Source organism: Tamandua tetradactyla, chromosome 13 (assembly GCF_023851605.1).
Source record: "Tamandua tetradactyla isolate mTamTet1 chromosome 13, mTamTet1.pri, whole genome shotgun sequence".
Lineage (NCBI taxonomy): Eukaryota > Metazoa > Chordata > Mammalia > Pilosa > Myrmecophagidae > Tamandua > Tamandua tetradactyla.
Window position 1 is genome coordinate 38,543,282 of NC_135339.1, and position 15,937 is coordinate 38,559,218.

The window sequence follows — 15,937 nt, forward strand, 5'->3', positions numbered from 1 at the left end:
AGGGGGAGAAACTGAGCTAAACCGGGGGTAGGACTGAGGAGACCCTCAGAGAAAAAAACATGCTACCTGGAATGAGGACTCTCTGAGAGCAGGACATTAGGTACAAGGGATCTGACTGCTAGAGTTAGCTACTACCTTCTTCACCATTATGGAGAAGCCAGTTTAAATCCTCTGATGAACTAGATGTAAAATAACCAATAAAAGCACAAGTGGACACAGAAAGGGGTGACTTCTGTACCAAATGTGAGGCCCTGACCTAGACCCTAGGGGAGTTTTCTGACTTCTGGCTTTGCCAGTTGCTGAGGCTGGGTCACCTGACACTAGAGTTCAAAGTCCCCTAGTGAGTGTCTGGCACAGGAAAGAGGCTCTCCTTTCAGATGCAGAAGGCAGGTGAACACGATGAAGATGCCTGAGAGGAAAACCTAGCTGGTAATTATAGTGGCTATTTATTTACTGCCTACTATGTGCCAGGTCTGGAAGAATGTACACCTTGCCTTCTCTTTTCCCTTTCAACAGTACCGGGAGGTGGGCAGTATTTCCATTTTACAGATGAGGATTCTGAGGCACAGAGCAATTTTCCCAAGGTCTAATGTAAACACTGTCATCCATGTTTGTAAAACTATGAAATTCAACTTTTTCACCTCCCAGCCAGACAACCTGAAAGGTACCCAAAAGGCTATAAATACAGAATTATGTAGGAGAAAACAGAATTATGGCCTCTGGCAACTACTGGGATGTATACAATACATGCATAAATATAAATTCTTAGTATGAAAATTAGGTTAAATGTGCTTTAAGATATTTGAATTCATGTATAATCACTTTAATAAGTATATAAGGTAGAATAAATTGAGCTAATTAAAAAACATATATCCCTTTACATATCCAAGGGAGTGAAGCTCCCTTAGAAACAGTCATCTAACACATGTTCCCTCAAGGTAAACTTGATTTCTAAAGACTGCAACATTATTTGGAGTCAAATCTAAGAAGTGCTAGGTCTCTAAACACTATCATCATAGATTAAAACTATAATGCAGTGGAACCTAACACTTTTGGCCAGGCACCCCTTTTGAGAATGTGGTTAAACCTAGGAACCTAGAAAGAGGGAGGAAGGGACAAGGAAAGACATATAGTTTACACTTGAAAGCACAGGCCTGTTTCTGTGAGATGGGTACTTCCAACAACTGGTTATGTCAAAAAAATGGGGTTTCTAGATCGATCCCCAGAGTTCCCTTGGAGTTGATAAAAAGACACGAAGGCCCAGGTTAAAGGATATGATGTTCCATCCTCCAAACCCTCATCTGCTCCCCCTTTCGCTATTTAGAATGTAAGCTCAATGAGGGCAAAGGCTGTTTAATTAATTGCTGTGCCTAGAAAGGGCCTGACACTTTTTAAGTACTCATTAAGTATTTATGTAATGAATGAAATGTGTGAATGAATGGATGGATAATTTAATACTGGGTTCACAGGTAAGATTTTCATTTTCTAAAGAAGCTGTCAGGAACCATTTTTAAGAAATATGAGCATAGAGAATTCAAGTGGAGATATATTCCTGGGACCATAACAGGTAGAGGGTTGTCTTTGTGATTTAGACAAATCTCAGGTTAGTAACATGCAGCAATTCTGTTTCAAAAATGAGTTCCATTAGAATCTAAGTGCACGGCCCTGGCACTGCTCAGGGGGATGCATAACAGTTAGTCTTTGAAACGGGAACCTGGGTCAAAAAGCTCAGCATCACTTATGTATGGAGGCTCTTTGATGATGGAAGAGGCTGTCAAAGTGGTCATACGCTTGAGTCTTTATAAAAGAAAGAATAAAACCTGTTCCATTACGTTACCTCTTTTTTTAAATTTTTTTTGTATGTACCTATGGGTGGTCAGAGAAACAATGATTGATTGCTGGTCCCAGATTCATTGGCTAAAATAAGTGCCTTCATTTCTGGTTGAAAATGCGGGCTGTCAATGCAAAGCAACAGGACAGAGAGTGCATATTCAATTCTGCTGCAGAAATGTCTTTGAACTCTGCTGAAAATAGTAGGAAAAAAAAGGTTTTCTTAGAATATAAAGACAAGCATAGAGTTTATGTATAAAGATTTTTTAAAAAGAAACATTTCCTCTAGCAAGCGCAATACAAAGGAGTTATATAATTTTATTTTTCATGTAACAATTGATTCATTTAGAAAAAATTCCCATTTTCAATGTTTAATTCCATCTCTCATTTAAAAAAATCACTAAAAGGACAAAAATCCACACAAAAATACAATCTGTATCTGTTCTATATTTACAGATAACCGGTCACTATTAAGGCACAGACTGATTAAAAACTAACATTTATTCAGTAATCCAAATATTTTGTGCATCAAATAACACTGACAACACCGTACACTGTAGTGTAATAGTCCCTTCATTGCATCAAGAGAAAGTGAGAAAAGTAATTTCCAGTGTTTTTATTTATTTATTTTTAAACACCCTATTTAATCTAGATTAACTGGGAAAGTTTTCCTTTTGGCATAATATCAAAGCACTGTTCATAAAACCGATACAGACTTAATACTGCATATCCATCCCATCATCCTCCTATTGAAAGCGAATGGTAGGGAGCTAGGAAAATGATAATATTTTATTTGGGAAGGTCTATTTAAAGAAAAGATAAAATTCAGAGAACTGGGGAGTTGATGAACAGGAACAAACGTGGAATTCGTACCTTTACTGAGTGTTTAGTGTGACACATTCTTACAGCCACGTAAGGCAGGGAGATGATCTGATCATCTGTGTACATGTGCACAGAATTATTCCTTTGTACTTGAAAAAGGAATGATTCAGCTCTACTCCACGTGGCAGATACAGTTTAGTTTAGTTCAGTTTGGGAATGGGAAGCCCCTGACAGTTTTGATTGATAATTTCATGACAGGCCCATTGTCTATGCCTTCAAGGTAACCAATACTATTTTTTAAAGTGAACAACTTATATCTGCGTGCAAAATGTCTCCTCAATTCTTGTTCTTACTTTAATGGTAAGACTTAGCCGTGGAAAAACGTCAGAGTGTTTCTTATCCCACACTTATCAAAATCCCCAATCGTTGTGTATGCCTATCTAATGCCTTCTGCTGAGAGCACACGAGAGTGGTTTATGTCCGTGTAGAGAGTCTTGAAAGCTTTACATAAATAAGTCATTACAGTACAAGTAATTCACAATATTTCCTATGGGAAAGTTTTCCAACAAATTAACATATATGGAAATAATATTTCTTTGAGGAAAGAGAGGCACTTAGTGATTTTCTTTACGGATTGAAAACCCTTCATAAATCCACAATAAGATGTCTGAAAAGACCCAGAAAACAATGTAGCCTGATTTCTTGGACTTTCACAGTATAAGATTGTTAACAATGAGTCTAGCCACTTAGAAAAGTCTTTTTTTTCTCCTTCCCTTCAGAAGTCATCCATCTTTACAAGCTATTGATCTAGAGACTTAAAGTCTTTCCGTTCTCAACAAATAACAAGTCTACTTCGAGCAGACAGATATGGTTTTAGGAAAGTCCTCTGACCATATGGAGCGCAATTAATGTGTACATGATAAGGACTGTAATCTATTTCTCCTCATTATGGCAACAAGTGCTGTCTTGTCAAATGATTATTTGTCTTTTTAAATAAAGTGACATCTAGGGCTCCAGTTATTAAATGCTGTCCATTCTCTACCATAAATCTCTCGTAGATATCAATTTAGTCAGTTATGTACTGTGTGCTTATAATATCTAAAAATAAAAGTTTGATATAAATAAATGTCCTTTAGTGGCAGTATACTAAAAATAGCCCTTTGCCTTCAAACAACCATTAAAACCATTTTAGCAATACAGGCAGCAGCTAAATATGATGACTGCAAAGGGTTAATATTGAGAAGTCCATTTGGTCTTTCTTTGCACCTGTTACAGCGAACTGGGTTCACTGCTAAGTGTTTCTAGAATGCTGATGTGAATAAACAGAACTGGTCCAGACCCAAGTGGAGTCACATTGCCAAAGTCACAGAATATTCTGCAGAGAAACTAACACCTAGTACCATTTCAAATAAAATTTGATGCAGTCAGAAAAAATGTGACTAAATTTGAATTGTACCAACACATCAGGTGACATGAAAATGAGAGAGAGACAATTTCCACAGGACAAGAAATCAGAAAGTGTAAAGTGCTGAAAGACCTCAATAATTACTTTAAAGCAGTACCAGAAAATTCCTCTTTGATTATTTAAAAAAAAAAAATCCCCAAATACCAAGACAAAACAAGCAAACAAAATAACGTCTATGATTTCTGTCATCTCAGATGTCAATTCATCCTTCATTTTAAGTAAAAAATCAGTGCATATGTTATACAGGTAAATAAAAACAGGAAAAATAGCCCTATCCTCATATTGCAAATTTTGTCCAATTGCCATTTTTTAGAAAAGTAATCCACATTTGGTGTTCTGTACAATGACATCAGAATATCTTCTCTCTTTTCTTCCGTTTTGGTACAAAGTACAGGTGCGAACAAGATGCTTTGGTCCTGATACCAGACACCCAGGGTGCTGAGAATGTGCAGTGAAGGCTGATCACAGGTTTCCTGTGTCCAACTTCACAGTCAGTTGGTGGGCACGTGCCTAGAAGGGGCTGCTACCAGCGGCCACTGACACTAGCCATGTCTGAGTGATACTGACGGGGCAGCCTCCCACTTGCTCCGCCTTCCAGGAAAGAGGTGCGTGCATTTGGCGGTTCAAAAAGCTTTCTTCGGTTTTTATTTAGTTCTAGAGAGAGAAAGAGAGCACTGTTAGGAGCTCCATGAAGATGTTCTGTAATCTACACGATAGAGCATTAGAGCTCATAAAACGGTGCCATGGTAGGATTTGGGGGGAAAATCAAAGCCTAGTATTAGCAAAAGGCAAACTTTTAATTAATGGTTATGACATTTCTGAAATATCAAAAAGCCTGATATTAAAGGTAGCACACTGGCAGTTTGTAAACTATCTGGAGGGATATATCAGAAACATCTAAACCCTAGAGGCATCAATTAAACAGTTTCCCTCACCTACCCCACCACGCCATTTCCAAGGCAAAGGGGGCAGTCAAAGTTGGTGAAAGGTAAGATGCGAGAATGACTACCAATGACACAAATTTATTATGGCTATTGAACACATCCATGTTGAACAAAACAATCAAATTACTTCTGAAGTCAGATGTGAAAAGAAGACCCCACACCTAAACATGAGGCTACCTGAGGGATAAGCTGAAGGGAAGTACGCCTCTAGCTCCACCAACCGATGATGTCTATACTCCTTGAGTTAGAAATAGTCACCTGAAAAAGCAGTTCAGCAGCTGGTTTTGTTTATCTGAATATAAAATCAACTCCGCAAAAATAATTGGGAAATTAATATTTGAAGACAGCTGCATTCCTAGTTTTCAGGTAAAAACTGAGGTGCCCTGTTCTTAATTTTAAAGAAATCATAGTATTGAGAAAATAGGGTCTTGTTTGTCTTTTGCCAACTAAAAATGATTAACCCCAAAGGTAGACAAGCAGTGGAAGTAGCCTACCTTGTTTATGACTGTGCAACGCTCCATCCCTGCACATAAACCCTCCAATCAGCTGATGTTACTCTTTCAAGTGAACACATACAAATAACTAGAACTGTCAGACTGGACATGAGGGTTTCTAGTAGCCACCAAATAGAAATATATTGAAACTTATCCAACTTCAAATAGATTAAAGGAATTAAATAGTTGAGTTGCTTAAAATTATGTTTATTTGGGGAGGGGAGCACTTGGAGCAGGTAATTTAACACTTTCTATTTATATGGTATACATTCCTTTTTCAACCACAATCACATACAATCCCCTGCTGTGTTCTGAAGTTACACTGTGAGCTCTGGCCAACAACAGTCATGCTGAGGATACAAACACAGATTCAGAAAGGTCACAGGTGGTTAAGGCCATATGGTCAGACCAGCTCCCATCTCCCAACACCGTTAGCACTTCACCCCACTGCCTTCCAAAATGTAGATACCTGCCCTATAGGGGCAACGCAAGAGTGGAGATCATCTCTCATTTGTTCACGTGGAGGTCTTAGGGGAGAAGAAAAATATCAGTGCTTTATTAGAGCTTATTATATGACAGGCACTTCACAATCGTTTTGTCCTATTTAAATACTATCATTTTCCACTTAATAGATAATAAACTGAATTTAAAAAAATAGACGAAGTAACTTCCCCAAGGCCACATAGCTGTTCAGTGCTAGTGCTGAACCCCACCTGCCTGATGCAAAGGCCTGGGCTGCCCCACCCCATCAGGCAGAGACAACCGACCTGAGCAACAGAAACACAGATTTGAGAAACCAGTAGTTCCCAGGATGCCAGATCACAGAGCTTTACCTCTTAGTAAGTATACCATATATATATATTTTTTGCATGGGCAGGCACCAGGAATCGAACCCAGGTCAGCAGTATGGCAGACTGAGCCACCAACGCAGTGCCCTTACCATATTTATTTTTTTTAATGGTAAAATGTAGCTTTAAAACTCTAAAGAAGCAAAGAAGAACATGCAGGCATGCACATGGATGGCTACCATTTCAAGTTCCTACAGAAACACAGTAGCTATGACATTCCTGTTAAAAGTTGAACACAGGTACACATGTATCTTGTTAAAAAAATCACTTCAGAAATTCAGAAATCAAGAAAGAACTGAGCAGATATAAAGGCAAACTCATAGGAAAGGTAAGAATAAATAAATCTCTTCAAGTAGAAGCCTTGCTAAGTTTTATCACCTACAAGTTCGCAGACTCTCTTGGGCCTCCATTTTCTCATAGGGAAATAACCCACGAATAAGAGAAACATTCCCATATTAGAGAGAAGGAAAATGAACAATTATATCAAACACCATTCTCCTTAAGCATATATAATATGTACCACCGAGCATATGAAAACAATCTGGGCCACTGAAGACAATTTTTGAATAAATACTGACAACTTTATTCCCCCAAATTGTATTGACTAGATCTTTGAAACAGTAAACTGACCATGAGGGAATTCAGCAATTCCCTAAAGATGCAGTTTCGGGGAGAGTACAGACACAGGCATCCCAGAAGCCAAGCACAGAAGCAAATCTTCCAAAGAAATTGTCAAGGACCAAGTCCTACTGAGGGACTTTTTTTTTTTTTTCTTAAATAAAAGAGCAAATGCCTTCCTCCATTTATTTTCAGTAAGCCTGAGGGATAGTTTGGGAAAATACCAACCTTTTTCTCTGAAATTCCAAGGTTCACACAATCCTGGCAGCTCTCAGGATCTTGTTGCGGATCTGAACAGAGTCACAAACTAAAAGAATAGGTCGGGAAATGTTAGATCTACCTGAGGCTGAGGCGGGAAGCCTGCAAACAGGACTCTAACTTCCTTTCACTGAGTCACTGTTATTTAGTTAACCATTTACTAGGATCCTAAGAGAGAAATCTATGAACTTCCAGAAAAGTTTGGATTTGGGGGGGAAAAAAGATCGAATTTATTCTCTGATCCATTTCTACTACATATAAATATATAGTCTCCTCCAATAATATTAAAATAATTATCTTCAGGCCCAAGATTAAAAACAAGTAAAGACACCTCATACTGAAAGACAAAATCTGATGATGAGTTTAAAACCTGCACAATTTAAAAAGAATTTTGAACAAACTGTATCTAACCAAGCTGTGTTACCACAAGACAAACATGAGCCAAGGCTGCCCAGATACCCTGTACCGATCTGGAAATGGAATGTCTGAGGCTCTATGTTTATATCTTTATTATCAGACGAGTTGAACTGGAAAAAGAGGCTTTGTGATGAAGGGTTTCTCAATAAAAACTTGTTACCTGCAGAGAAAACTATTTACTAGGTTCAAACAATTACACTCAACAAAGTAAGATAAAACCATCCTTAAAATAGTCAAATGTCTCACGCTGTGAGCTGCATTCATAAGGCATCTTATTCAAAGCCTCCCAATTTCCTTTAAAGCCAAGGGGACAGGCGTACCCCACTAAGAGAGGCATTCTAGAGAGGTAGTAAATACATAACCTCAATGAAAACATACTGAAGAAGATGACTGCAGAAAATATTTTTTAACAGAGGATTCAAAACCCCTCCTGTTTCCTACCCTACTAGCTAAAACCCTCCTCCACATCATAGATGCATTTCAGAGTAAAGTTCCTAGTGGCCCATCTCAAACTCATGGAAATATGAGAGGCATCTGTTTGATCCTAAAATCTCTAGAGAGTTTGAAATTGGGGTTGTGCACAAAGAAGAAATTTAATTATCATTACACTATTGCTGACATTCCATGAATCTCTAGTGAAAGAATGAAGTTCAGGAACATATCCCTTTTCTGTTTGTTATCAACGTGCTGACCCACAGGCATATTTTAAGTTGTAGGTGCGATGAATATGTGAGTTAATCAAATTTCAAGTAGCATATCAATTTTATTTTCAAATTAATAAATGAATTGAAAATAAATAAAAGTTCATCTAGGATTAGCCCTGTGAGACTGAGCTTTAGGGTAAATAAGTTGGAAAAGACTATCTGATTGCCACTGACGGTTAAAAACGAAAGAGCAAGGGGTATCCTGATAATAAAATATACTGTCAAGCACTAGTTCCTCTACTTTCATTAAGCCGGACAATGTTCACATGAAAGGACAGATCTTAGAAATGGCAAGTGATCTTACAAGCTTATCTATTCCAATCCACCTTCACCGTAAATAAACCGAAACCAAAAGAGGTTATGACCTCAGCAAGGGCGTGTAACTTAGTAGAAGCAAAGCCCAGATCTCCTTATTTGAATGCAGTGCTTTTTTCACTATACCAAGTTGATTTTATAGGCAAACAGGAACTAAGTGCCTGCCCTATGGCACTCCATTAATGCAGCTATTTGTGTACACAAGGTGGATGAAGACTTTTCAAATGGATGTGTGTAGATCTTTCTTTTTCAATGCAGAGGCCTAAAAGGCTGTCACAGGGAAGCTCAACGGCTGGAGTTCCATTCCCATTCAAAAGCTGCTCTCTTATATTTGCTTTAGATGTTGGGTCTATATATAAGATTTCCTAGGAGTTAGAAGGGGCAAAGGACGGAATCTGATGCTAAAATAAAATGAAAAAGCACTTGAGGTTTTAAATTTTAATTGATCCTATTAGTGGATGCTATTTGGAAAGGACTTTCACCATTTGGATGCAACTTCTGGCTTTACAAAAGCATAGCCTGCAAGTTTAGTGCACTGAAAAAAAGCAGGCAATTCTCATACCAGAAACTTGGTTTCGGCCCTTGATATCTTGGTCTTTGGGGAGACCGGCACATATAAAAATTTAACATTTATGAACTTTATTGGTAATTCTTCAAAAAGTAACTCCATTTTTTTCAAAATGTCTTTCTCATCTTTCTATGAACAACTTTTTGAGGTACATCATGGGTACTTGCCCCCTTCCAACTCCTGATCTGGCTCAGTTCCTTTCAAATCAGAGAAGCAATCAGCAAATACATATAGAGCATTTTTAACACATAGAACATGCAACCAACAACAAAGAAGGTGGTCTGGGTAGCAGACATCATCAATTTCCTTCATTTTGCAAGTACTTCAGGATACCTTACCCTTCTGTGTCTCTCAAATTCTATTAAAACCTTGGAAAATATGATACACCATTAAGATAAGAAATACTGCTAGGCTCCAAAATACACCAATAACCACATTCTCTTTTTCTCTGATGCGATGATCTCAGTTGGTGTGCAAAGAATCATATATGAAGCATGACATCCATTCAACAATAATTATTTACTAACTCACTGATTATTCCCTAATACAAACACAAAAAAAGAGATTGAAAGTTCTCTCCCATCTTCATTTTCTATACAGGGCAATTTTGGTTCAGGTCTTTCTGAACAGGTCTAATTTAAGGATGCAGGTTGTCAGGGCAAGTTTGCAGGTTATGCCTTACTGAAAGGGGAGATATTTTCAGCATTCGTCACAATGCTGGCAGGAGGGCTCTCTGAGATCAACACCAGAGAGATATGAGGGTAGTAAGCAAGAAGTTGTTAAGGTGAACAAGACCCACTGCCTGAGACCACTGGCAGAGGTTATTCAGATTTCAAAATATGAGTGTGAGCATTCATATTCACCTGAGATTGCAAGCAGCATTTTCCTTCTGGCACCAAAAGTAGTAATTCCCAGCTCCTTCAGATCCTGATCTGTGAGAGTGAGGAACGTCTGAAGATCAATCTGTGGGTAAAAAAAAAATCTATATTCATTTTCTTTGTCCTTGATGTATAGTCAATACATTATTATATCTCTTTTACTTATTAATTATGCTCTGCCTGCTTCTAAAAAAGGAATGGTGGTGCCATCAACCTAAGAGCCAAGAGCCAAGTAATAAAGGTGGGGAAATGGAGTGATGATCTTAGCAGAAGACTTAGTCTAAGCCAGTGCACTGCTGCGATCAAGATAAAAGCTTAGCTCTGAGCATTCTGGCAACTAGGACAAAAAAGGGGAAGACAAACGATTGCACAGTTTTTGTGAGCTGATAAAAGAATATATTTGCCCAGTAAAGGGAAAAGCATTTGTTAACTTTGGCTTCTGAATTGGTTAAGTGGATCTTCATGAGAAGGAAATGAATAATACCATGAGTGGTATGTTCCATTGTACTTTACCTAGGACTAATAGAAGAATTCCAGGACCTCAGACCCATGACTTACTCCGCCTAGCTCAGCACACTATCTCTGAGAGTGACACAAAAGCAGTATTCCCAGGGACAATACAATTGTACTCTCTGATATCAGCAACAGACTGTTGAAAAAACATCCCAGGGGTCCCTATGTCCCTTTGAAGGCAATATGGAGGAAGTGAAAGGCCACAGGCTCTGAAGGCAGAGTGTGGGGTTCAGGGCTTCACTCTAATACTGCTAGCTGTGGGCACTGAGGGCTAACAAAGCTGTACCTTGCAGGACTGTTGTGGGCATATTTAGATATGCCTGGAGAGGTAGAGCAGTGGGCTCACCACATAGGTACAATAATTGGTAGCTATGGTTAATAATAATGTGTATAGCTATATCATCTGTGAAAGCTGCTAAAGGAATCTTGACCACCCTTAAAAGAAATTAAAACCAAAGGTTACTTGATGGGGAATTCTGTTAAATTAGATTTACATTAAAGTATATCCTACATGAAGGAGACAGAAAACCAAATTTTAACACATCAGAAACAGTAAAATATACTTTGCATTCAAATAATATTGAACATGATTTGATATTATGTTTTGATTTGAAAGAAATGCCAGATTTTGCAAAACCTTAAGGTCATCACTTATCACAACTGTAGAGATACGTTTATAGAAATTCTATTTAATAGAGACTCTTTAATTCTGGGGTTGATAAATTTTTTCTTAAAAGGCCAGAGAGTAAATATTTTAGGCTTAGTAGGTCAAATGGTCTCTGTCACAAGCTCTGTTGTTGTAGCTCAAAAGCAGCCATAAAAAAAAAAAAAAAAAAAAAAAAAAGCAACCATAAGACAATACACAAAAAAAAGAGCATGGCTGTTTTCTGACAAAACTTTATCTAAAAAGCAGGCATTGGATGTGGGCCACAGTGGCTCAGCAGGCAGAGTTCTCACCTGCCATGCTGGAGACCGGGGTTTGATTCCCAGTGCCTGTCCAGGTAAAAAAAAAAATCAGGCACTGAGTCTAAAGGTTGAAGTTTGTTGACCCTAACTCTTCGTTAATAAAACACTGGATAGAGCTACAATGGCTTTACAATTTCATGTTTTCTTTCTCCTTAGAGCAAACAGATTAAGAATACTTATAATACATTTTACTTATATGCTTTTTCAATTAGGAAATGAATACAGATTAAAACCAAACATACAAAAAAAAACCAAATACAGAACATCATTTAATAACACTTAATTTCTTACTTTGAGACGTTCTATTTTATGGACAGGTTAAAAATACCTATGCCTTTGAGCTTCTAATCAGCCACCCTCTTCTAACAAGCAAGGCTTAACTAAATGGATTCAATTCTTTAATGCGCGGATGATAAAAGTGTTACTCAACTTAGAAAATCCCTGGTTAAATGAACACTAATTTAGGTTAAAAGGTAATGAAACAAAATCAATATCCTGAAATATATATATGAAAACTCCTAAGGGTAGAAGACAAAAAAGTTCAGCAACTAAACTTAATAATTTATTGACCATAGGCAATAAACTGAATTTATACTATAAGATGCTTAGTAAAAACTTAGATTTTTACTGAATGATACATACGTGGGAATTACTAACACTAAAGAAAGCCAACTAGTACCAAACTTAAACTGTGTCTAGATTTGAACAAGAAGACAGATTTAAAAATCATTATAATTTTCTGTTGCATTGGCTTAGTCATCTCTTAGTAGTATGATACATTATTGCAAAGAATCATGCTCAGGTCTTTCATACATAAATGCCCCTGGCTTATGAGTTTGACCAAAACCCCCTGGTAGAGATGGTTCAGAAGACATCTTAGTTCTTGTTTCAGTTCAGGCAAAACTGAAGCACTAAATGGATGAATAAATTACCATGTAAGAAAACAGATTATATTCTGTGGGGAGAGATGTGAAGTGACTAGGTGGGGATAAAACCCCCCAAACTGGATAGTTCAGAAATCCTGTTATTTATTTTTAAGTGACAGAAATATAATAACAAACTAGAGTGAAGTTATGTTAAATACAGACTTATTTCTGACCTTGGGGAAGCTGTGAATCCAAAAGTTTCTATGGTCTTTTAGATGAGGTCTTTTAGCTAAAATTGGCAGAAGACTACTATGGTGTAGTTTTGCAAACAGTTTTCTAAATTTCTGTTATCCTGTGTTTACCAGTGGTACTAAGTAAATAAGAAATGAGAAGACATTTATCTCAGCAGCAAAAAACAAGTTGTGAGGCTTGAATAAAATCCTCAGTGAAAGCTCTGCTGTAGGTTGAGCGATTTCATTCTAGAAGTTGTCATGCATACACCCAGAACAAAGATACTGGAAAAACAAATGATGACTGACCTCTTGTTGCTGGAAGACGTCTGTGTACTTGCCCAGACCTAGTTTGCTGAAGAGTTCAGGGAGGTCAGAGCCTTTGAAAGAGCTGTTCAGGTTACAGCCATTGCTTCCTGTCAGTGAGGAAATGCAGTCCATGTAATTGCTACTGCTGAGATAGTGTTCCGCTGAAAGGCAAAGGAGAGACAGGCTGGAAGTGTAAATGCCAGAGAGAGAGAACATGGCTTAAAATTAAAAGTTTTAATCACTCAAATACTTCAGATTTCACTGTTTGGCTGCACAGAGCAGTAGCTGCAGAAATACAGCAATCCTTTACTGAAACACTGGCTTTTCATTAAGAAATGCCCATTATTGCATTCAGGGAGGCCCTTATCATTTAAAAGCTTACACTTGGGAGGCAGCAATTCAGCAGTAGTGCTTCTATAGTTAATAATCATTAATCATATTGTCCCTAAGCATTGAGAAACAGTCACTCTTTAAAACTGATTTGATGCGAATTAAATGAGGATATGGAAGGAGGATCCCCGAGACACAATAAAGGTATGGAAAGTTATTATATAACAGTCCAGGCTCTCTTTGGTTGGGTAGATGGCGCTCTGCTTCCACACATGTGCTTGCCTGCGGCCAAAGGGATATTGCAACCTATAAATCTCATTCTACACCAAAAAAAAAAAAAAAAAAAGGACATATTAAAGAATGCTTTCAAAATTAAGTCTGATGTATGGAATTATAAGAATGATGCTGATGTTCTGGGATTTAGTTTATAACAGCAACTAATCTTTTGGGAAGAATGCTACGACAGCAATGTGGGAGATGTGACTTGGTGCTGTGACTGATTTTGTTGGCAAAAGTTTCTCCACATTTTCTGTGGCTCTCAGACCCAAGGACATGCAGGCCTTGGGACCCAAGTGACCGGTCCCAAGTACTTGACCAAATATTCAAATGCATTTCAAGACCTGCTACCTAAGCCAATCAGATTTCACTAAAAAGGATGTCCACTTGTCACATCTATAGCATCTTGTTTTACACTGTTTTGGGTGACACTAACCACTTTCTCCAGTTGCTTTCATCTCTCAGTTGAGAAATCCTTTATATATTATGATCTCAATGGAAGGAATTTCGTGATAAAGTTTCTCTCTCTCTTAAAAACAGATGTCTTATCTCTTGTTGGGAGAATGTGAAGAGGTGAGGACCCTGGACCAAACCCTGAGGCACTGAGCCCAGCTGGTCAGAGGTGCTACAAAGCAGAGTGTGAATAGCACACTGCAGGGGCCACTGGCCTTCATGGCATGGAAGTCATGGGAAAGGGATCTTATCACTTATCCTACAAAAGCCAATATGCTTTTTTAAGAGTAAATGGGGGGGTTACTAATAATTACCCTAGAGCAACTGGTATAAAGAGAGATGCTCAGGAAAACCTGGTCATGGGCGACCTCAACAAGGGTGTTAAAAATTTTTCAAAAACTGTGCTGTTAAATACAGTAGGCACTGACCACCCATGACGCCTGAGCACCTGCCAAGTGGCTAATGGCAATGGAAATGTTCAATACTTGTAAAATAAACACCAGATTTCAAAGACTTTGGACAAAGAAAAGTAAAATAGCTCATTAATGTTTTTATATTGATTACATGTCTAAATAATAATATTCTGCATATCTTGAGTTAAATAAAATACATTGCTAAAATTAAAAAGCAGAAGCTTAAAAATGAACTATTCCTAATGATAAATATTTATTTTAGGGCATAATCTTCTGTACATTTCTATTGAGTGTAACTACTTATGGTACTCAAGTCTCTTTTAAATGACTTACACTCTCAGAATAGGTGACAAAAGTCAAATGACTGGACTTTTTTAATCATTCCTCTTTATTGCTAAACCCCTCATCTTAATCCTAACTCTGAAACGTCAGTTCAGCTAAGGAGTACAGTCAATTTTAGTCAGCCATATTAAATAAAGGAAAAGGAGATAAAGATAGAAAAAGAGAAGCACAAAACTAATTTACTCAGGGCTATGGAGTGGAGATCATTTACACCCCAGATCTGAGCCTGGTACTTGGCCGTCTCCCAGCTTGATGTCACAGTCATGGATGCACAGGATGTGTCCAGCTACTACTGACAGCACCCTTGGGAATGCATGAGCTGGTTGTGCTCTTATTTTAACTTGGCCAACGCAATGACTGGTCTTTTCAAATCCAAGATTCCTGACCACATGACAGATCTAATGGGTGATAACAATTGGTTATTACTGATGTCTACCATGCTTTTCTCTAGTCTTCTCACACTCCACGCTATGTGTTTCAGGATTCCAAATCTGTCAAAACCACCCCAGGATCAAGGGCATATCCTGTGAATACTATGTCAATTCTTGTCTGTTTATCATTTACACAGCCCAGGAGAGTGGTTGTAATAAACAAAATCCCTGGATTGCTAAGTCTCTGCCAAATCTGCCCAAAGCCAAAACCTCCAGGCTTTAAATCAAACCTTTTTTTTCTTCTCTTCACCTGTGGTAGCAAACCACTGGACAGGCCTTCTTCTACTGTCCAAGACAATAACTTGATCACACTTTGCTCATCTCCCTTATGTCACTACCTTTTCACTATCTTCTGGATGTGTATGTGCATTAATCATTAATGCATTCGTTCCACAGACACCGAGTATCCATTACTCTTCTAGACTCTTGGGAATAAATAGTAAGACACATGCCTGGCACATGGGCAATTAATAAATGTTGTCTGAATGAATAAAGTCAATGGCTTGAGAGTCCCTAGGAGCTCGAGTTCTACTGGGAGAGATGGAAATGTATATAAACAATTACATTTCTGAATGGCACGGGCTAGAGCAAAAGCCTGTACAAAATGCAGTGACAGGAGAGGACCCAGCGGCTTGCTTTATCTAGAT

The 15,937-nt window shown here is 38.0% G+C and overlaps 1 protein-coding gene across 4 annotated transcripts in view; it reads right to left on the reverse strand.

The window, feature by feature from the left end:
* Positions 1–2,312: 2,312 nt before the first annotated feature.
* Positions 2,313–15,937, reverse strand: part of BICC1 (BicC family RNA binding protein 1) — a 299,969-nt gene continuing 286,344 nt past the window's right edge. For 3 of the 4 annotated variants that reach the window (XM_077125273.1, XM_077125272.1, XM_077125275.1), the window contains exons 19-21: positions 13,046–13,206; positions 10,147–10,246; positions 2,313–4,771 (exon numbers count right to left, since the gene is read on the reverse strand). In XM_077125273.1, the coding sequence (XP_076981388.1) occupies positions 4,641–4,771; positions 10,147–10,246; positions 13,046–13,206 (392 nt within the window). In that variant the 3' untranslated portion in view covers positions 2,313–4,640. Of the gene's footprint in view, positions 4,772–7,249; positions 7,329–10,146; positions 10,247–13,045; positions 13,207–15,937 lie in introns of all 4 variants that reach the window. The other variant, XM_077125274.1, reaches the window with a different exon arrangement.